The sequence below is a fragment of the Acomys minous genome, assembly GCF_964271855.1.
Source record: "Acomys minous genome assembly, chromosome: 2".
Taxonomy (NCBI): Eukaryota; Metazoa; Chordata; class Mammalia; order Rodentia; family Muridae; genus Acomys; species Acomys minous.
Window position 1 is genome coordinate 79416779 of NC_140484.1, and position 22269 is coordinate 79439047.

Below are 22269 nucleotides of genomic sequence, written 5' to 3' on the forward strand. Positions count from 1 at the left end.
TTTTGTGACTTGGACATTTCATAAGTAGGTCCCAGTTGTTAGAGGTAGCTTAGAGGGTGTTTAACAATAGAGAACTGATTGGGACAAGATCTTTTGCCTAAGCTGAAAGCTACCTTCACCTTCTCTGTGGATGAGATGCAGATAGACTTACAGATGTCAAGCAAAATTTTGATGTCTCATTCTCACTCTCAGGATTAAAGAAACCAATCCTTCAGAACTGGCCCAACACCAAGCTCCTAGAGTTGCTTAGCTGCATCTGTCCATATTAAACAATACCCAAGGACTCAGGAAGCAGAGGGGAAAATGCAGTCCATATTGCCTGGCTTGAAGTGTCAGGCTTCCTGGAGGCCTGCAGTCACCTTGGACTATGCCTTCCCTGTCTGTGAACACATCTGGGACCTCTGATTCTTTTGGGTCTGATTCTTCCAGAGAATTAGGTGTACAATGCCTTGGCTTTGAAAGATGCATTCTTCAGCCTCCCATTGGCAGAGGTGAGATGACCCATCTATGCTTTTAAATGGACAGAGCCAGTGGGAGGTTACAATGAGTAACATACTTGTTGGACCAGGTTGCTCCAGGATTTAAAGACACTAAATGTAGACTTCCTGCCATTTTGTCAGGCATTTTCTGGGAAATAGACTATAAAGGGCCATTGAGGAACGGCTGCCAGAGTTACAGACCTTGGGCTACAGAATATCAGCTAAAAAAGCCCAACTTTGGACACCAGAGACTACCTATCTTTGCCACCAGCTGACTTCGTGGGGTGGAGGTGGGGGGCGGGGAGCCTGTCTTAGTTCAGCACTGCTGCCATCCTTCAGATCCCAACTCAGAAGACTAAGAGACTCAACAGTTGCTAGATGCAGGTGGATGTTGTTGCCTTTAGGTACCAGAGTTTGTGGGAAGAGTAAGGCCTCTATACACCTGCACAAAGCGGTGGGGGTGGGGGTGGGGGGCACCAAAACCTCTAATCTGGACTGAAACTAAACAAAAGACACTTACTTGAGGCTTTAGAAACAGCCCTGAGTTCAGCTTCAGTCCTACCATTTCCAGATAAGGGTTTTAATCCAAACTTCTGGGCTATGGAAATGCCCTGTGATGACTGGACCCTGCAGCCACAGGATGTCCCACAAGGTAACTCTGGATCAAGAGTTTATTCTTATACTCCCCTACGGCATGGTTGAGGCTCTCTTCTGAGGAACATGTTCTGGCTGTCTAGTGACTGTATGACCCAGCAGCAGGTCCTTCTCCTGGCCCACCTCTGAGGCCATCACCAGTTTCCCCTTGTTCGAGTCCAGTGATACTGTCTAGGTCAAGCAGGTAGCCAAAGGGGACTGAAACACTTTGGAAAGGACCCTACACTCCTGTGTCTGTGAAAATAGTTCACATTACACTATGGAATCACCTCACTCAGGTAAAAGGTGGAAGCCAAGGATGCTACTGCCAAATAGATTGTCTCCTGACTTCACTGGGCCCTTGGCTTGTTCCACTCCCTGCCCCTCTCAATCTGTTTCTGAGACCGAATAAAGTATGTCAACCCAGAACATAGTTTGTGTTCTTAAAAGCTCCCCTTGAGAAAGGCTCTGTGCTACACCGGGAGCCTAAATACCCAGTGTAGTGGTGGGCTGGCTAATAAAGACTTCCTATTGGCTTAAACCCATGTCTGAGCGGTCTTTCCTGATGAATACCCCACAGCCCTACACCACAGTCAGTCCAATACAATACCCATCCCATCTATGCCCCAGCACACTGCTCTTTTTTTCATGCTGTGAGGTCAAAACAGAGCATGTGTTTGGGATTGCTTGGTTCTCCACCATGTGTTATGTGCTCCTGACCTTCTTTTTAAAAATAGTTGTAGTAGCATGTAATAATCAAACGCAATCACAGGTTTTACTGCAACATTTTCTTACATGTACACACGAACTTCAATCACACACATGTTTAGATCACCCTCTCTTGTCTCCCTCCACCATTTCCCACTTCTCTTGATGCCCTTCTTCCTCCTAACTGCTTCTTCTTCTACTTTTATGGTGAGTGTATATGTGAATGTGTGTGCATGCATGTGTGAGTATATGTTTGTGAGTGTGTGCGTGTGTGTGTGTGTGTGTGTGTGTGCATATGTGTGGAGTGTGTGTGTGCATGTGTGTATGTCCTAGTAAGTTTTATGAGGATTACTTATGGGATCACAGGGAAAGGTTTGTTTATAGGACACAGGCATGTTACTGGTGGCTACCCTACTGAACAAAATGTCTCTCCATCCCTCATTAACCTTTAACTGGATAAAAATCTTCTGGGCGAGGTGGGGCTCCATGAACTTCTCCCTACTTTATGTAATCCAGCATGTAGTGACAGTTTCTGTGGATTCAAGAGTGCAACAGCTTTCTCATGCGAAGAGATTACACTCCATCACCCACCTCTTACATTCTTTTTGTCCCTTTTTCCATTATATTCCCTGAATCTCTGAGGGGTTGTTAGAAATGAACATTCAGCAATCACTTATTCTCAGTACATTGACTGGCTATGAGTCTCCAATGACACTGCAAGAAGATGCTTCTCTGGCAGAACCCCATCGCTCTTCTACATTTTTTGTCTCCAGGTCACCCTGTGCTGCTTCTTATGGTGTGTGAGACTTAGTAAGCATCCTGTAAGTTTCTACCGAATGAACTGAGAAATCAGTGAAGTCACTCAGATTGTGCCATTCCGTCTCCCATTACCTTCTCCATGTTGGCCCAGTGGTCTATCACGTCTCTAGCAAAGTTGAACTTGGCTGGAACTTCCTGGTGGCCCCACTGTATGGGCATTAGTTTCTTGATATTAATATGGAAAGTACGGTTGGACATCTCAGTACCCCAGAGGGTGCAAGGTCTAGTAACTTTCCACAGCCAATGCATGGTCAGAGCTGGGAAGGAAGGAGGAGATATGGGTCAATTCCTCTTTACTAGATTGTGACACTCACCATCAGCTGCAGGGAGAGTTGTCTCCATCCTCCGGGGTTGATTGGTTGTATTTGTGAGTGATCTGAATTGACACTGAGTGCCTGACTCAGTCTCCTGTGAGCTGTTCCCCTAAGCATTCCCCACCAGCTCCTGCAACAGTTCTATGGATGTCCAAAGCCAGGTGATGTACCATTTTAGCTTAAACTATGAGTGCTGAATTATTTTGTCACTATAATTACTTTTGTTTTCTTCCTGTAGTAGGATTATATCACCTGACTCATTGCCATGGCTTCTCAGTGCAGTGTAGAGGGAGAGCCTATATTCCCCTCTTAATGACTTTGGATTGCTGGTAAGATATGCTCTGGTTAGTAGACTGAGTATGGGTTGGTCAGGTTTGCATTTTCCCCTTCCACAGTGCATGTGAATACACAGCTGTGTATATGAGCATGTCTGTGAGTATGTGTGTAGGCCAGGAAGACGCTGATGAACCTGAACAGTGTTGTATTCCCCTGTGACAGGGTCTCTAACTGGATCTAGAACATGCCATTTCTCAGCTAGGCTTGCTGGCCAGAGAGTCCCAGTGATACTTTTGTCTCTGCTCCCCTAGCACCAGGCTCACACACACACACAAACAGGTTTTTACACAGGTATTAGGCTTCTGAACTCAGAGTCTCATGCTATTGAAGCAAGCGCTCTTATACATTGTGTCATATCCCTAGCACCATTTTGGGGGTTTTCTGTGAGAATCACATATCTCAGATGAGCACTGAGACCCAGAATGATGACATGAGGAGCTCAGCTAAGCCCAACCTGGCCACTTCCAATCTACAGTTATTTTTCAACTAAGTTTTATAAGCCCATCTCAGATCTGTGTTTAGAAGGAACCATATATACATTTGAGAGCTATGAAATGCCTGGGAGGCTTGTTAATGTACCAACTGCTGACTAGTATACTGATTCTTTGGAGTCAGTTTTGATTGACATCTTAAAAACTATACATGTACAGTGCAGGATCTAACACAAGCAATCACTTATAGAATTATACCTGCTATAATTATTGTTTTTTGCTTCACTGGCTCCAGGAAAAGATGTTCCAAGGCCATTTATACTGGTCTTTGAATTCTGTCACATGCTCTTGGATGAGACAGCAGAATTTTTAAGCTTAATGACCTTTGAGTCAGGGAATCCAGCCAGCAATCTATTCCCGTGGCTGGATTCCCAGCCCCCTTCATCCAGACAGAAACCATTAGAATGCTTGTCTGTGGCACTTACATGTTTTATCCTGATTTCTCAAAGAAGAAGAGAAGAGACCTTCCTTCCCAGAGCCTGGCCAGTAGTATCTAGCACTCTCGCGGTTTCTGGTCTCTCTCTCTTTCAGTGGCTGACTCTTCCTCATCTTCTGGCCTTACTGCTCCAAAAAGGCACACACCCCTTCACTAACTCTCAACTTCTTCTGTCTACACTTCTGTCCAGGTCTCCAGTCCTCCATTTTTGTTTTGCTGGAGGCTCCTTTTTCTCTATCCAATGTTGTCCCCTCATTAAGATCTCAAGACACTCCCTTTGTGGCTCCTAGGAGTTTTAAACTGTCTTCTTTAGGGATTTTCATCACCTTGCTACCTATTACTCCTCATGACTGGTGCCATCATGATGCATGGGCCCCACCTTTTTGTCTCTTGCATGAACACTCACCGGACAGGTCTCTTCTGGAACTCTCTCTGGAGGTAGCTTGGTCTACTTCTCTCTTGGAAAGTAGTTCTAAAGTTCCCGCAGACCTGGAGGAGAGAACAGAATTGAAGCAGACAGTTCCCTGATCAAATCCAGCAGGCTCCAAGAGCTCAGCTAATCATTAATGGTGTACAAGTCTAGGGCGATGTTCCTCCTCCTAGTCAATTTTATGTGCAGCACAGTCTTTGAGTCTGTGTGGGATGACAACTGAACTCCTCATTAACCCAAGGGTTCATTCCCATGATTGACAGGCAAGCTTTTGCTCCAACCAGGGGAAGAGAATGGCGCTTCAGAATCTCATTTGTTTGACTTCTACCAAGGGTCCTGTTTTCCTGCTTTGTTTGTGTCACTCACCCATCCAGTGACACAGCTTGAATCCAGGCCTCTTGCCAGTGACCCTACAAGTGTGTCTCTTGGCTGGATCTTTTTCTTGGTTGTTCATCTACTTGATGTTTCCAGTTGGTTATACAACAGGGTTTTAAAAGTAGATTCACATAGTGCCAAGCATTCAAGCTCGAAGCCATCTCTGTCTTGCTTGCTGTTGCTCTTATTTTTCTGTGTCTGTTACCTCTTGGGCCAGCCCCAGTACTTTATTTAAAGTGAAGTTCAAAATTTTTCATTACAGATTACATCATGGTTTTTTCATATCTTTTACAATCAATAGAGATTCAAAAATCAACAAAGCAAGAATACAGTCTAACAAAGAAATACAAATAGTTCTGTATAACCTACAGTAAAGCATACAGCAAAAATCAACCAATATCCAAGCAATGGTCAGCATAACCTTATTATTATTTCTTTTTTCCAGGTATATAAACTATTTATTAACAGCGAAAGTACAGAGACTTATTTCTTCTTGGACACACCCACAGGACGGCTACAGCGGCCAACGGTCTTGGTGTGCTGACCCCGGACACGAAGGCCCCAAAGTGGTGCAGACCCCTGTGGGCTCTGATCTTCTTCAGTTGCTCCAGGTCCTCATGAAGCTTGTTGTTCAGACCGTTGGCCAGAACCTGGCTCTACTTACTGTCCTTCATGTTCTTCTGTCTGTTCAAGAACCAGTCTGGGATCTTGTCGTGCATTCTGCATGACGGTGATCACACGCTCCACCTTATCCTCCGCGAGTTCTCCAGCCTTCTTGGTGAGGTCAATGTCTGCTTTCCTCAGCACCACATGAGCATATCTCCATCCAACACCCAGTGACGGCAAAGGCTATTTTCCACTGCCCATCGATGTTGCTGTTGAGTACTCACAGAATGTGCTGGAACTTCTGGGGGGATCACTAGAGACATGGCAGTGGCACAAGCGGCGGCTTGTAGGCCTTCTGTGGAAGAGCCTTATTATTATTTCTTAAACAATACTAGGGAAAGTTTAATCATAAATTTCCCTGGCCTAAAGTCATTGTGTTTACATGATTGTCATAGCAACATAGCTTGAGATAAATGTTTTTTAGTAAAGAAAAAAGTTGACTTACTCCCAGTCCCAAACCAACAGGTGTGCTATCTAAGCCTAGACTAACTGCCAAGGGGTCTTTTATTGTAAAATATCTGTAAAGCATGATGTTCAAGCCCTCCTTCTATTTTTTTCAAAGCAGATTCTAAAGAAACTTTTATATAGCTAAGAGTATCTAGTTAAAGGTCTCTGGAACTTTGTCAAGCAAAGCCTCTAGGGCTTGTCCTCATGTCTGCTTAATGGCTTGTTCTTTGTGGCTTGCTCAGCCTGCTTTCTTACAGAACCCAGGACCACCAGCCCAGAGGGGGCACTACTCACAATAGGCTGGGCCCTCACCATCAATCACTAATTAAGAAGATGCCCTATAGAGGCATTTTTCAATTGAGGTTCCCTCACCTCAGATAACTTTAGCTTGTGATAAGTTGACATAAAACTAGAGTGCACACACTCTTAATTTCCAAGTAAAAACAATAATCACAATATAATTATGTCCAAACATGATATAACTATTCAAGGTACAGTCACAAATGCATTATACATTTAACCAGGTCATAATTATTCCTAATATGATATAACTGTCCCTCCTACAACCACAAACACATTATACATTTAGAATGGGTGGCAGTGTCACTTGACAGACATTCTTTTAATCTCTAAAACTTAAATATACCAACTGATATTCCTTTAATTGATATTACATCACATGATAAAGAAATCAAGGAAAGAAAACACAGATACCTGTATGAACAGTCTTAACGAAATACAACAGAAACACACATGTCAATTATAATTCTGCAACTGTTCACGATGTGGCCTTAGCGGGTATTTATATTACCTTCCTCTATTTCCCATTCTGTATTTATTTTCTCCACCCTCAGCAAGCTCTTTTCCTGGAGGAGTGACCCATACCTTCATCCCTGAAAGGTCTGCACCCTTTGTCATCATGTCTAGTTGAGGTTGTTGTAGTTTCCCATTGACTTCAATCACAGGACTGAGAGATGCAGTCCAGACGTAATCTTTTTTGTGTACTGTGCAGAAGCAATACAGTTTTTTCTAAGTAGCCTGGATCAGTCACTCATTCTAACAATGTTATTCCTTTCTTAGCCTGTTGGCTTAGGGGCATCAGAAGCCAAAAGAGGCCAGGGAGGATTCTGAGTGTCCAATTCAATGGAATGGTTTTTGCAATTTCTGGCACGAGCACTCTCCACTCCGAAACCAAAACTTCCAGGCCAGCAGCACTTAAGGCTGTGAGAACAGGAAACAAAAGTCTTCCTAGTGGGTCTCTAGGGATGATAGTGAGTGGAACTCTTCCCTTTCCTACTCCTTGGTTCTTGGACCTGTGGATCCTTGTTATGGGAGAAACATTACTGCATACACTGCCTTTTGGAGACCCGGACCCAACCTTCTACACTGATGCCACCTAACTGTGATTGTGTCTCTGTTTTCAAATGACCATTCCATCCTTCTGTTAGGACAGATGCTTCAGGATGAGGGAGTAAGGCCAGTAGATGCTGTAATCATGGGCCCAGTCACATTTCTCTAGCTATCAAATGATTCCTTGATTAGAAGCAATACTGTGTGGAATACCATGATGGTGGATAAGGCATTCTGTAAGTCCATGTGTGGTGGTTTTGGTAGAAGTATTATGTGCAGGAAAGGCAAATTCATAACTAGAATAAGTATCTGCTCCAGTAAGGACAAAGTATTGTCCATTCCATGGAGAAAGTGGTCTGATGCAGCAAACTTGCCACTAGGTTGCCGGTTAATCAGCCCAGGGAATGGTGCCCTCTCTGGGGCTCACTGTTGGTCTCTGCTGTTAGCAGAGCTGGTACTCAGTGCAGCTTTAGCCAGGTAAGCCTGGGTGAGTGGAAGCCCATGTTGTTGAGCCCATACATAACCCCATATCTGCCACCATGGCCGCTTTGTTCATAGGCCCGCTGGGAGGTGACAAGGTGGTGAGGAAAGAGGATGAGTGTCCACAGAATGGGTCAGCCTATCTACTTGAGCATTTATATTGCATACAAGCATATTCACATCCTTCACCGACTTGCAGAGATCTATCTACACACTTCCTCCCCAGATGTCTTTTTCACCAATTGTCCAATCATGCTCATTCCAAGTCCTTGACCATTCAGCCAATCCATTGCTACAGCCTTTATATCAGTAAGCAATCATATATTTGGCCGTTTCTCCTTTCAGATAAAATGAATGACTATATGTACTGCTTGAAGTCTTGTACATTGTGAGATTTCCTTTTGCTGGTGTCTTTCAAGGTTGTCCCATAAAGGAGTTAGAATGTTCCAGCTGTCCACTTCTTGGTGGTACCTGCATAATGTACAGAACCATAAGAGAAGAGAACCAGCCCCTAGTCTTCTCTTCCTCAGTCAACCAACCATAGGGCACACCTCAGGAGGCTATAAGTGCATGCTTGGCAGCAGGTGACATTGAAACAGAAGTAGAAACCATAGGCAATTAGACAGCTTCTTCATGTAACTAGTGTATGCCTTTAGGACCTGCTCGGGTCTAATCACATACATACCATTTTTCTTTGATGATAGACTGCTGCTGTGTATGGTCCTACTTTATGACTTGGTGGGTCAGATAACATACAACTCATGATGGGCAACTCACGCCACACGGTAAATTGGTAGCCCATTGTCAAAATTTTCAGTTTCCACTAAGACACAATAGCAGGCCAAGAGCTCTTTCTTATATATAGAGAGAAAGGAGATTTACTAGAATGCATGCTGTAGTTCAGCTAATGTCTGCCTATGAATGGAAGGTATAAGAATCCAGGAGTTGTTAGGTCCATGAGGCTGGACATCTCAGCTGGTCTTCAGTATATGCTGGAATCCTGAAGAAGTAGGATCTAATGTCAATGAAGGAATGGACTTTCTAAAAAGGGAAAGAAAAAGCAGGTGACGAGGAAGAGCTTTCTTCTTCCACATTCTTTATATAGGCTACCAGCAGAATGTTGGCTCTGTTTCTTAACAATTATACGTTATGATACAACCCAACTATCCTATACAAGAGGGAAAAAAGGTTAAAGGGAAACAAGAACAAACCTTCTGGTATCTGTTCCTCAGGAAGGATCTCCAGGTGTCTCTGGCCTTCATGCCACTTGTAGGCTGGTCCTCTCCTCATCCATGCATGCACTAGTCGTCTGAACCTGCAGCTTTCTTCTTTCTGCCAGCACCTCTCCCTTTCTCACTGCAATCTCTCATCCCCCACCCCTACCCTCCTTGGGATCTGTCCTCCTGGCGATGCTGGATTAGAAACACAATAGCCTGCCAGGAGTCCCCTTGTCTGATCCCTGAATTCTGGCCCAGGATGGTTCCCCCCAGTCTATAACAATGTCCATCTCAGTGTGGTATCTGTGGTGTTTACAAAATCGGCCAAGACTGCCTTCATCTGGCATAATGCCTACAATCCTCCCACAGCAGAAGGTGTGGTCCAAACTAAAGGTTTATCTTCCGCCTCTAAAGATCAGGATTAAAGGTTTATCTTTCCACCACAAAGATCCATATTATAGGTGAGTCTTCGCACTTCAAACAATTAAGGAATATCCCTTACTGATAAGCCCAGTCATTTGGTTTTACTTAATTCCAGATGTGGTCAAGTTGACAACCAAGAACAGCCATCACAGGCATATACCCAAAAGACTCTATATCCTACTGCAGAGATGCTTAACTATTGCTTAACCATGTTTATTGTTGCTCTATTCATAGTAGCTAAGAAAAATAAACATCCTAGATATCCATCAACTTGTGAGTGCATGATGAAAATATGTTACATTCACACAACGACAATCAGTCAGAGGTTAAGAAAAATGAAATTACTCACATGTGTGTCAGTAGGTGGCAGAGAAGAGAGAGGCTCTGTGTTCTGGTCTGTGAATATCTGAATGATCAGTAGCCTAATGCTGCCGGAAAAAAAAAAGCAAGCATGTACCAGTCCAGTGCCTAGGGGACCAGACCATGCCTGAGATGACCCTTGCCTGGTGCCATAATGCATGAGCAGGCCATAGCACTGCTGAGACCACTCCTGAGATGAACTTAGACACTCAGGGATTCTTGGCACCACTAAGGGGAGCAAGTCAGTGGTAGAGACATGGAAGAGAAAGAGAAACAGTGTGGGCACAATGAAGAGAGGCAGAACTGGAGGACCTAGGGTAGTGGGAACAGCTGGATATGAGTAGTCTATGACTCCATCTGGGATCATGATGGGCTTCTGACCTTTGCTGTCACCAGAGACCACATTTGAGTCCATGTCCCTTCAGCAGCAGGAGTCAGTTATCACCACAGGCCAGGCAGATGTCTGTGATCTGGGCTGCCACCCAGGGACATGTTGATGTCTGAGAGCCATGCAGAATTGGCCCCACCCCTCACCTGGTCATCCTGGGAGAGATGGCCCTGGGGTGTGTGAGAATAGGAGAGTTGACCCCTCCACTAGCCAGCTACAGTACTTGAGAGGGTTGGCTTAGTACATTGTGGGAGTTGTACGTGATCTGGCCCAGAGGGGATAAGCATGGGAAAGCTAGGCTGATGATCATTTCCCGTGTAATGGAATGGACAACAGAGAGATACTCTCCTCCTTTCTACCACCTTGCCACCTGTGGGAGGCAGGACACCTGGCCCTGGTGTCCTCAGAGTAGGTGAGCTTCTGCTGTCCCTCACCAGCTGTAGCACTTGGGAAAGCAGGCCCTGCATCGTGCCTAGGCTTCACAGTAGAGCTGACCCTGGTGTTGAGGGGCTCAGGTAAGCCAGCCCTGTGAGTGTGAACATGGGAGAGCTGGCCCATTTGTCTATCATGTGGCTGCGTGAGTAAGGGAAAGGTGTCCTTCTCCCCTCCCTTGTCCCTCATCACCTCTGGAAGGAGGGAGAGCTGGTCCTGGGGTCATGAGAGTGGGGTGAACTTGCCCTGTCCGTTACCTGAGTTGCAACACTCAGGTGATTGGGCCTTGTACCTTTCCTGTGCAGCAAGGTAGAGCTGGCTCTGGTGGTGGGATAACTGGTGAGCTAGCAGCCCCAAAAGACATGATAGCAGGAGAGCTGACATGCTGACCAGGTCAGATATCTCTCAGGCCTAGATCTAGGGCTTTGAATTGGCCCATCCTAACACCTACCCCATCAATGATCTGCTGGAGTGCATAAAGGGGTTAGTCCTACAGATACAAAACTATAGCATCTCTATGACATAACAGGATATCTGAAAGGAGTCCCAGTGAGGTTCCAGTATTAATAGAGTAGTAGAAGCCAGAGGCCTTGTCCCTGACCAACAAATCATTGTACTGAACATTTGGAAGCAAAGAAATGTGGACAGAAGGGTACATGTACTGTAGGACACACTGTGCCACAGTGTACCTTCCACAATGAGATATTTGTTTATGTTGTCGTGGAAGTTGTAAGGGTGGAAGGAGGGTATGGAGAGAGTAGGAGGTGATTGGGATTTGGGTACATGATGTAAAATTCACAAAGAACCAATAAAAAGTGAAAAGAAAAGAAAAGAAACAGAAAAAGAAAGAAAAAATGAAATTACAAAATTTGCATGTAAATAAATCATTTTACAATGATCAAGAAACAATCATTCTGGGTGAAGTAACCCAGACCCAAGATGACAAATGCCATACTTTCTTTCATTTCTACAGCAGTTTTGAATCTTCAGATGTATGTATTTATTGGAAAAACCCATATAGGTCAGGAAACTAGTAAGGGATCATGGTGGGTGATTTTCACAGTAAGAGAGATAGACTACAGTGATAAAAGGGAAAGGAGAATAATAGAAGAGGAAGGGTTAAATTGGTAGGGAATGTGAGGGTGAGGTAGAGAAAGGACTAAAGGTCAGGATAACTAAAGGCCTTATAAAAACCCTCAAATTGAAATCTAGTACTATAGATACTTTCTAAGGTACATACATATAAAAATGTTTAAGTGCAGTTGCTGTATAACAGGTTGATAGTGACCATATGGGGAACCACTGCCTATCAAATAAAATGCTCAGTGCCAGGAATGAGTTTTGAAGTTGTTGGCCAGTGTTGTCTCATAGATGCCCCAACATTATAGGCTACTGTCATTGTTTTCTGTTACCCTACAGAACTTGATGGTAAGACCTTATCCTGAAGATACCACATGGTTGAGTCATAGAGCATGGAGAAATCCAGCTGATACTGGCCTGGAAGCTTCATCCCTACTGGCTACCTTCATAGTGCTGGAAGGTGCTATAGAAGTCTTTTTAAGGAGAAAAGTAATCATTAATCTGTTGACCCTGTAAGCTACAATAATGATTGGCTTTGTAAGACCAGCCTACTGGTATAACAGTAACAATAGTGTCATGGGAGTAACTATCCATTTTCTGATTGTACTTAAGACCTTATATACAAGATGGAACACATAAGTGGCACCATTATGGAGCTGATAACATGTGGCTAGATATGGCATATGCCCTACGTGATAATCTACTACTATTAGTCTCCTAAAGAAATATAGTACTGAGTCCAAGTTCTGTACCTAAATAACTTTGTATCATAACTTGCATTATCAATCAAAAAACATCTTTTTAAGACCTAAAACATATTCTTGAATCCTAAACAACTTTAGCTTAATTGTAATATTGTAACTATTTAGTATTTAACCCCATCAGAGACCCAAGAAAGATAAATATTATCTGAATAAACAAGAAGTTCAGAGTAAGCAGCTTCTAAACTATAAAAATGACAAAGATTGCTGGCTTCCTGGACAGTTACCCAAGATTTCTCACAGACTTTTCTGTGAAGCAGATATTATGAAGGAATTGCCTACTTTGTCCTTGCAAAGCTTATCAGTTGACTTTTCTGGGTCCTGATTATCCAGTATTCTGTCTATGGTAGGAGCAAGGGTGTTTTCTTTCCCATTGGCTAGCTTGCCACACATGAAGCCATTTCCTAAAGGAGAAGTTTTTGATGTTCATCATCTTCTTCAAAGTTGAAAGGGTGTGCTTCCAGGAGGTGACATGTCTCATTGTCAAAAAATTTCCAAATTAATAAAACATCTTTATATGCCATATTCTGCAGATTTTGGGGGTTTAAAAGATCATATATATATATATTCCTAGTTTATCCGAATTGTTTGTTTTTGGCTATATTCTGACTTACTAACTTAGAAAAGACCTGCGATTAACTAAAGTAGTACTTAACAAAACCCACAAGTTTGATTGGCTATTAGTTTGCATATTAATTGTCCTAAACAGCTTCTGATAATAGCTTTCAAATGAACTAGAACATCACTTTGCATTTTAATGAATGACAGATGTACAATACCTTAAAATGAGTTGGTACATAATATGCAAAAATACAACCTTAATTTTGTATCAATATACAAAATATCTATTCTAATGTAACCAAACATGACATTAACTTTGAATCAATATACAAATATCTGTAAGAGTAGATTCAATAATCTACCCTTTTTCCTATCATTCTTATATCATTTCTATATTCCCCTAATTTTGTCTAAATAGAAAGGAAATATTTTAACTCTAACACAGTAAAACTACTTTAAGAAAAGTAGCAATTTTTGCCAAGCTTTCCACAATGTCCAGCTTGATTGCACTTGGCAGTCTTGGGACTAAGTATTTTTAAGTTCAAAGTTCTGTAAAATGTTAATGTTAGTTTCATATGAACTCAGCAATTTGAATGCCCTAAGCAGTCTATAGTCCAAAGCTGATCTTTGGGTGGTGTTAGCCAGCTTAGTGGTGATCTTGACTGGGTAAAACATAGCAGTCAACTCAAAGGTATACACTGTGTGCTAAGAACCAGGCATCAGAAGCATGGAGCAGTTTTTCCCTGTGGTTGGTGTTAAACAATCCACATGGTGTTGTCATTAGTAGCCTTGTCATCTCCCGGGAAACTTCAAAGTTTATGGTTAGGAGTGGTACAAAACCTAAACATTTTAAATGTCATATTCAGAAGATCGCAAAAGGTTTGAGGACTATGAGATCTATTAAGAACTTCCAAGGTACACAAACTTTGTTTCTAGATACTGGAATAATCTCTCTGTTTATGGAGTTGTGCCATTCGTTTGAGTGCCAAAATGTCATAATGAAAGAAAATCTCAAATCCTTCAATTTTCCAATGAAGACTCAGGATCCAGATGCTGATGTGAAAACTTGCTAGCTCAGAAACTAGCATCCAGCTGACCCTCCTATTCAGCTCATGTCCCAAAGGAAAAAGCCTCAAACCAAAAGCTCAAAGCTCAAAGGCCAAAAAGCCAAAAGGCCAAAATCCAAAAGCATAAGGCCATCTTTAATTTTTTCATATTTTATTCTTTACATATACATTTATATTATTACACATATATACAATAGATTACCCATAGCAAGAAGAACCATGGCACAATCAGGAATTATGTAAATGTTACATTCTTAGTGTTTTGGCTATTTGTATTTGACAGCCTTGAAGAAGACATCTTTCCTATTTTGGTGCATCTAAATTTCTGAATGTAAATCAATCTCCATCACATATTGTCATTTTCAACTTAGAATACCTATCTAGACCTAAAAGCATCTTAACCCCTAAACAACTACACTTCATTGTGAAAGGAAGCTACCTAGCCTTCAACTCCATCAGACACTTGAGAAGGAATAAACTTGATTATCAGAGTATGACGGGAGTGCAGATTAGTAGCTTTCCAAATGAGAAGATGACAGACACAGTTTTCTACCTGAATAGTACCAAAAACTCTCTATAATGTTGGAACATAATCTTCGGCCTTCTGGCCCAACATATCTGACAGACATATTTGTGAGGCAGTAACTATTGAGGACTTGCTTACTCTGTCTTGGCAGAGTTTGGCCATCGACTCTGCCTGCATCCAAGCTTGCCCTTTTTTTTTTTTAATGTAGAATTCTGTCTGTGGTAGAAATGGGGACCTTTTGCTCAGGGACTAGTTTGCCATATTTGAAGCCATCTCCATAAGGAGAATCTTTGATGCTCATCATCCTCTTTGAGGTAGGCTGGGTATTGCCAGGAGTTAACCTGTCTCATTGTCAATGAATCTTTAAAGTAATAAAAATATTTTTAAATGGCATATTCCGCATGTCTCTGGGATTTTTGAAGACCTTATCTTTCTATTGAGTCATATATATCTGCTACACCTAAGGTGTATATTCTTGTGATAAAAGTAGACTAGCAATTGACATGATTTAATCTACTAACATTTAATTTGTATAACTTATTTTTCCTAAACAGCTTGCTATAGCACTTTCAAAGCATTGGAAGTAAACCTTGTATTATAATTGAGTTATATGGCTACAATACCTCATATTAGAGTGTGTGTGTGTGAAGAATAATCTTACATTTGAATTCTGTACCATTGTATCCAAAACTTATTTTACATCTATATACAAGATTCTATACCAGTGAATTAAAAATATCTTGTGAGTGACAATTGAGGCATTAAAGTGAAGAGTAGATTGACTAATCCACTTTTTGTTCTATCTTCCCTATATATTTCTATATTCCTCCTTCTTTCTTTTCTACCCCTTTCTCCAAACAGGATGTCAATGTCCAGTATGCTGTGAGGAATGTATCCTGTCAGGTCTGATCCATGCCATATGAAGAATGGCATCTAGTAGTAATTCATAGGGGTTCTTTAGTCAACAAGAATCATTGTCTATGCCTAGACATTCAAGTTTCAGCCAGTGTCAGAGCTAGTCCCATAGGATGGCATTAGCAACATAAGTTATCTGCTTGCTCTGCAGTTTAAATTCTTCACATCCTGATTGTAGCCCCTTCCTTCATTCCCTCCCAATCCCCCTCCCTCCCTTTTTCCCTCTCCCTCCCTCCCTTAGTACTCAGACAGGGGAGCCTTCTTCCTCTAATATCTGACCTCAGCCTATCAAGTCTCATCTGTATTAGCTGTAACCTCTTCCTCTGTAGCCTGGCAAGGCCATCTTGGCTAGAGTGCATGTCTGAAGCAGTCCCTACTAGCCACATGTGGGATCCATAAGGAGACTGTGCTACTATATCTGAGCATTGGGTCTAGGTGATCATACACCATCCTTGGTTGATGTTTCTGACTCTGTTTTGTACTGTAGTTATCCTGAAGTATGTGACTAATGTACGATTATGAGTGAGTATATATCATGTGTGTCTTTCTGGTTCTGGGTTACCTCACTCAGGATGATCTTTTCCAGTTCCATTCACTTGTTTGCAAATTTCAAGATTTCATTGTTTTTAATAGTTGAACAGTATTCCATTGTATAGATGTACCACAGTTTCTTTATCCATTAATTTGGTTGAGGGACATCTAGGTTGTTTCCAGATTCTGGCTATTTGTTGAGCAAATGTCCTTGTCATATGGTGGAGCATCATTTGGGTATATTCTCAAGAGTGATATGGCTGGGTCTTGAGGTAGAGTTATTCCCAGTTTCCTGAGAATGCACCAGCTTGATTTTCAAAGTGGTTGTACAAGTTTGCAGTCTCACCAGCAATGGAGGAGTGTTCCCCTTTCTCCACATCCTAACTAGCATGTACTGTCACCTGAGTTTTTGATCCTAGCTATTCAGATAAGTGTAAGAGGCCATCTTTAATTTTTAATTGAATTTTGGCCACATAAAGACTATTTTTCTCATGACTAGCTCAGTTGGTAAAGCATGGGACTTAAGGGTTATGGGTTTGGGCCCCCTCTTGGGTGCCAAAATGTTGTTATAATGAAAGAAATTCCCAAGTTATTCAATTTTACCAACGAAGACTTCTCAAAGTCAAAGTTTTTAAAGAAGTAATAAAATTAAAGTAGGTCATGAGCATCCAAATGCCCTCATGCAGTGGGAAGTGAGAAGAGTCTTTAAAAGACGAGGAGGTTAAGATGTAAATATATACACATCTTTTGCATGTGTGGGAGAAGAACATTAGAGGCATAGGGCCTACACAATGCTTGCAATAATAAAAGAAGCCTTAGGATGGAGCCAACTTACCAACAATGCTAGAGTTGCCAGGGAACTGAAGAAACAGAACTTTGTTCTTGAAGCCACCCCATCCTGAGACTTGCATTGAGCAGCTTTTGCAAACTCATTTATATTGACTTTGCTTGTTATCCTCTTCACATGCCCCAACACTAAGTAGGTGCTCAAGAAATACATATTAACCAGTGAGGAGAATTTCTAGGAGTTGGGGTAGAAGTCACAGGCATTGCTTTGAGGTTTTTTTTTTTTCACTAACTTTTCCCCTTTGTGGTTAGTCTCTGCCATTGAGGGCCTTGGCTTCTATATTCAGGGCCTAGAAGAGCATGGCTTCTCACACCATGCCCTGAGATATTTACTACTCTATGATTGAGCATCGATTTGTGAATAGAGCTAGACATAAAGCGTGAGCTTGGTTTTAGAAGATTGTTTCTTTGTGGGGGGAACCTGCATATATGTGTATAGTGTAATATTTATATTTACACATGTTCATGGGTGTGCAAGTGCATGTTGGGCCAGCAGTCAATGTTACTCCCTTCTACTATCACTCTCCATCTTACCCTTTTGAGATAGGACCTCTCAGTGAACTCATAGTTCCCTGATTGGCAAGACTGACTGGTCAGGAAGACATGGGGATCCTGTTGTCTTCCCCTCCCCCTAAATTTAAGGTTATTGATGTGCATAACCCCAACTGGCTTTTACTGGACTATGAGAGGTCTGAAAATCTGATGCTTCTGCTTACATAGGAGGCCCTTTTTGACTAACACTATCTCCCATGTCTAGAAGGGAAGGTTGTCCTCTAAAATAACTTGCCCATTGATAGAGTTGTTTCTATTTCTTAGGAAAACTTGGGAGATATCCCTAAGGAAAAGGACCGGTAATGTCTCCAGTGTGTTTCTTCACAGTTGCTTCCCAGTGGAAGTTTTCCATTTAAATTTTAATACAATTTATGTCTCCCTACCCAGGACTAGCTTGAGCTAGTGTTAAATGGTTTAATTGTACTTCTATTGTTTTGGCATTTGTGTGTGTTTTCAGTTTTAAAGAATGCTTCCCAGAGTATCTTTGTATACCAAATATCTATGCATTTTTGAATTTTTACTTTTAGAGTGAGTCCCAAGGGTATGATTTCTAAATGGACGGTATGACCAATGTTATGGCCCAGATACTGTTATCAAGTGGCTTCGTCCAAAGGGTCACATTTGGCATAATGAGACCACAGATACCCTAAGGCTGTGGTGATTTGTATGTCCCAGGAACAGCAGAATTCTCTTAGTAAAACCAATGGACAGATGTTGAGGACGTCTTTAGAGAAGGAAGTTAAACCATGAACACTTGCTAAACCGGGCAGTGGCTGTGAGCTGTGGACCAGGGATGCTCTTGAATTTCCCAGCATCAACCCACAATGCCCGTTTGGAAGCTGACCATCTTTGATGCCTATTCTTTGCAGGGATAATGTTCCAAGGAGGAGCTGGACAACCACACTTCTTTCTCCTTTCCAAACCTTCAGAGCATCATAGCATTTTCCTTGGGTTGTACCTCATCTCCCCCACTCTTGGTTTCTCAATTTACTCCTTAGGATCTTTCCAGAAACTGTCTTTGGCAGTTCCGAAATGAAAGCCACCTAGTGACGAAACAAACAGATACAATCATGCTTGGAAACCACCATTTCCCACAATGACTGTTGTCTTGAGTCATTACTTTTATTACTTCTTTGGAAACCACCCACAGATCAGGATTTTCCCCATGTGACAACAGTTAAAACCGCTAGTGCTTGGAACACATGGGCCTTCACCTCTCACCAGGCCATTTTCTTCTCATCTACTGGTCAGTTCTTAGAGTAAGAACAATGTGCTTTGGGGAGGATCCAGTTAAGAAAGACAAATAAGGCTGAAGCAGAAACTGGGGCATGCATATTCGTAGAAGGCCAGGCCAGGGAGCAGGGACCCACCTGCTTTCCCAGCTTATGTCTTAGGGCCCTGAATGTTTACCTTTCTGGGGTACTTGTATGGGGCAGTCACTGTCTTCACATGCTCCTGCAGTTCCGTGGTCAGTGCTTCTGGGTCATGAGACACATAGGCTGGAGAAAGGACTACAAATGCCTTCACCACCTGCAGAGAAGAGACCCCCAGAAAGGATCAAGGGTCAGGAATGTTGCTTCTCTCCTCAGGCTAGCCTTATGGGTATGTGGCTACTTAAACATGGGGGTTCCTTGAGCACAGATAGTGACATGACAACACTCCTGTATTGTCTGCCTGTTCATAATAAACTACTGAAGCATCGGCTTTTATGGAGTCATTTTAGAGCCTCATTCTCCATGGCACTCCCCATACTTGTAATGACTCCATTAGGAGCCAGCACTGATTCCTTTAATATAGATGCAAAGGCACAGGAGGAAGTAGCTTCCTAATGTCAATGGCCATTTACTTCCAAGTTTTCCTGCAGGAGGATAGAGGGGGAGGGGTTGTCCAGGCAGGGCTGAGGAAAACACAGCTCTGTTTCAGGGGCCTCTGGGTCTTTGGAGAATGCTGCATTTAAGTATCTCATCAGTAAGCATGGAGCTACACCACTGTTTCTGTTTCAGTCATTTCAAGAGATGTTATGCACCTTGGCTTTGTCTGCTCAGGTGTCTCCTACAATTTGCCTCCTTATAAAGAGGGAACAGTTGTTCAAAACACAATTCCTAGGCTGGTGAGTAGTTCAGAGAGTAAGTGCGTTTGATACTGAGCCTGATGACTGAGCTCATTCCATGGAACTTACGTGGTTTGACTCTTGTAAACTGTCCTCTGACCTCCACACATGTGCTGTGACATGTGCACATTTATTCATGTGCACACACACAGACACACACACAAATAAATTTAAAAATACCTTCAAATTGTGTCTCCTAGTAATGTGAGAAACTATATCCATAAAGTCTTAGCACTATGGCTGCCTCATAGACAGCCATAGACAGCCGTCAGCTCTACAAAAGAACTACAGGCAACTGGGGAATACAGTGAATGGGAGAGAAAGTCTTCCCCAGGGAACATTATACCAAATGGTCAGTTCTGAACACATATAGACAAGTAACATTATATTGACTGAGCAGGTTATATTTAGCAACATATATGTGTATATTCACATATATATGTATAATAACAAGTAATAATAAAAGAGGTCATAAATTTGAAAGTGGGCAAGAAGGGGTATATGGGAGGGCTTAGAGGGAGGTAAGGGAGAAATGTTGTAATTATATTATTATCTCAAAAATAAAATAAAAAATAATTTCTGATAGCAACGGAAGAGCTTAAAGGGCCACTTGGTTGCAGGTCTATACCAACATTAAACTCTGCTAACTCCCTCTTGTTAAGGGGTGGTTGTCCTTACACACTTCCTAAAGGTGTGAGCTCACTTTCATTTTGTGTCCAGGCAAACTTGGCTTTTAGAAAGAGCTATCTCTCCCCACGATTACTATTAAACATCTACTGAGCACCTATCATGTGCCAGACTGTGTTCCAAGTATTCTCCAGAACATACACTAGCACCACACTTTCTTCTTCCTCTATCAAACTCAGATTTTAGCAGGGAGTCCCTTGGCAAAGGGCTTCAGGCCAAAACTCACGCTCTGGGACCCCTCCAAAACCAATCTGACTCAGCAAATCTTACTTGAAGTCTTTAAATCTGCATTTTAAACAAGAAATTTGTGAGGCAGCTATGAATCATCCTTTGGCCCTAATGGTTCTGAGAACACAGACTGCTATCACTCCGACTTTTATAGACTAGCTGCTTTTCACTTTAGGATCACGCTGTGGCTATGGCTCACATTTGAAACTGAAATGCCTGCCACACACAGTTTGAGTGGTTTTTCCCAGCTCCTGGCACTACTTTAGGAAGTGGGGCCTTGTTGGTGGTAGTAGTCGCTTGATATAGGGCCCTTGGTTACTGCCTGCTGTTTACTTCCTGGCTTGCCATGATGTGAACAGCCCGTATCTCAGAACAAAGGAATAACCCCCTGACACTGTGACCCGGAGAAGTGTCTCTCCGTGGGTTGGTTCTGCCAGACGTCGTAGGCACAGCAGAGCCTTGGAGCTGTTCTTTCCTCTCTCTTGGGACCCACAAAAGAGGGGTTCACCTTTGTCCTCTGAAATCACATTAAATCTGACTAATTTTTCTGCTATATTAAGGCTATTTAGAAACATTGTCATCCCTCAAGTTGGTTATCCCTTCCGGCTACAGTCCCCATTGACCATGTCTGGTGAGCCTGCTAGATTCTCACCTGAAAACAGAAAAGGGTTTTGTTGTTGTTGTTGTTGTTTGTTTTTAAACTAGAGAGGATTAATTATGGCCTGCGTTCTCCACTGAGATCTCCTGCCCAGTCAGCAGCCTCATTTGGATTGCTTGTGTTGTCTGCTGTCCAAGTATAACTAAACTTTATATTATTCCATTTTGTCTTTGTAGAGTGTACTTACGATTCTGAAGGAGGGTAATCAGAAGGAATGTGTGACGGAAGGGTGTACTTTTGGCTTTGTGGTACCAGGGGTGGGGCCGATACCAAAAGAGGGACCTGCCATTCCTGCTTGTTCCTTTGGGTGCTAATAAATAGAAAACAGTGAGGTTGTGTTCTTGGGGGACTGCTTACCTCTCCCCGGATGGGGTCTGGGCTGCTGACCACAGCACACTCGAGGACAGCGGGATGCTCAGCAAGTACACTCTCTACTTCAACAGGCCCAATCCGGTAGCTGGAAGAGAAAAGTCAACTTTTCTACATGGCTTCCTTTCCCTTACAGACCCTCAAGACAGGAAGCACAAACCACCTGACCTTGAAGAGTTGATTACATCGTCATTTCTCCCCAAGAACCAAAAGTAGCCATCCTCGTCCATATGGGCTCGGTCCCCAGTGATGTAAAAGTCTCCTTGCTCTGATGCAGCTGTCTTCTCAGGATTGTCCTGGCAGACAAGGGAAGACCATCAAGGATCATTTGGGTACAACTACTTAGTCCAGCCCCTGCCTGGGGAGCCTCCCTGGAGGCCATCCATGCTTCAACACGTAGTCTATTGGCTCTCAAGGCTCAAGCTGTTCAGAACTCTACAGGGCAGAGGCTGCAATCCTGCAGATTTGTGACTTCCCCTCTTTTAACTGGATGAGGGCTGCCAAGTGGGATTTAGAGCAAGTGTCCCCAGAGCATCCTTAGAAGAATTGAACTCAGGAGGGGACACAGGGCAATTGGCTCTGGATAAGTGAATA

The 22269-nt window shown here is 42.7% G+C and overlaps 1 protein-coding gene and 1 pseudogene across 4 annotated transcripts in view; both read right to left on the bottom strand.

The window, feature by feature from the left end:
- LOC311589052 (acyl-coenzyme A synthetase ACSM5, mitochondrial) overlaps positions 1-22269 on the bottom strand; it is a 69038-nt gene that overhangs the window by 29250 nt on the left and 17519 nt on the right. Inside the window, exons 11-14 of one of the 3 annotated variants that reach the window (XM_084767333.1) lie at positions 21844-21971; positions 21664-21763; positions 19034-19153; positions 17253-18666 (exon numbers count right to left, since the gene is read on the bottom strand). In XM_084767333.1, coding sequence (XP_084623459.1) covers positions 18583-18666; positions 19034-19153; positions 21664-21763; positions 21844-21971 — 432 coding nt within the window. In that variant the 3' untranslated portion in view covers positions 17253-18582. Of the gene's footprint in view, positions 1-2711; positions 2897-4622; positions 18667-19033; positions 19154-21663; positions 21764-21843; positions 21972-22269 lie in introns of those variants that run through there. The other 2 variants (XM_084767334.1, XM_084767335.1) reach the window with 2 other exon arrangements.
- LOC311589167 (small ribosomal subunit protein uS13-like) lies at positions 5472-5950 on the bottom strand (annotated as a pseudogene). The gene has a single exon. The product of its transcript is annotated as a small ribosomal subunit protein uS13-like (transcript).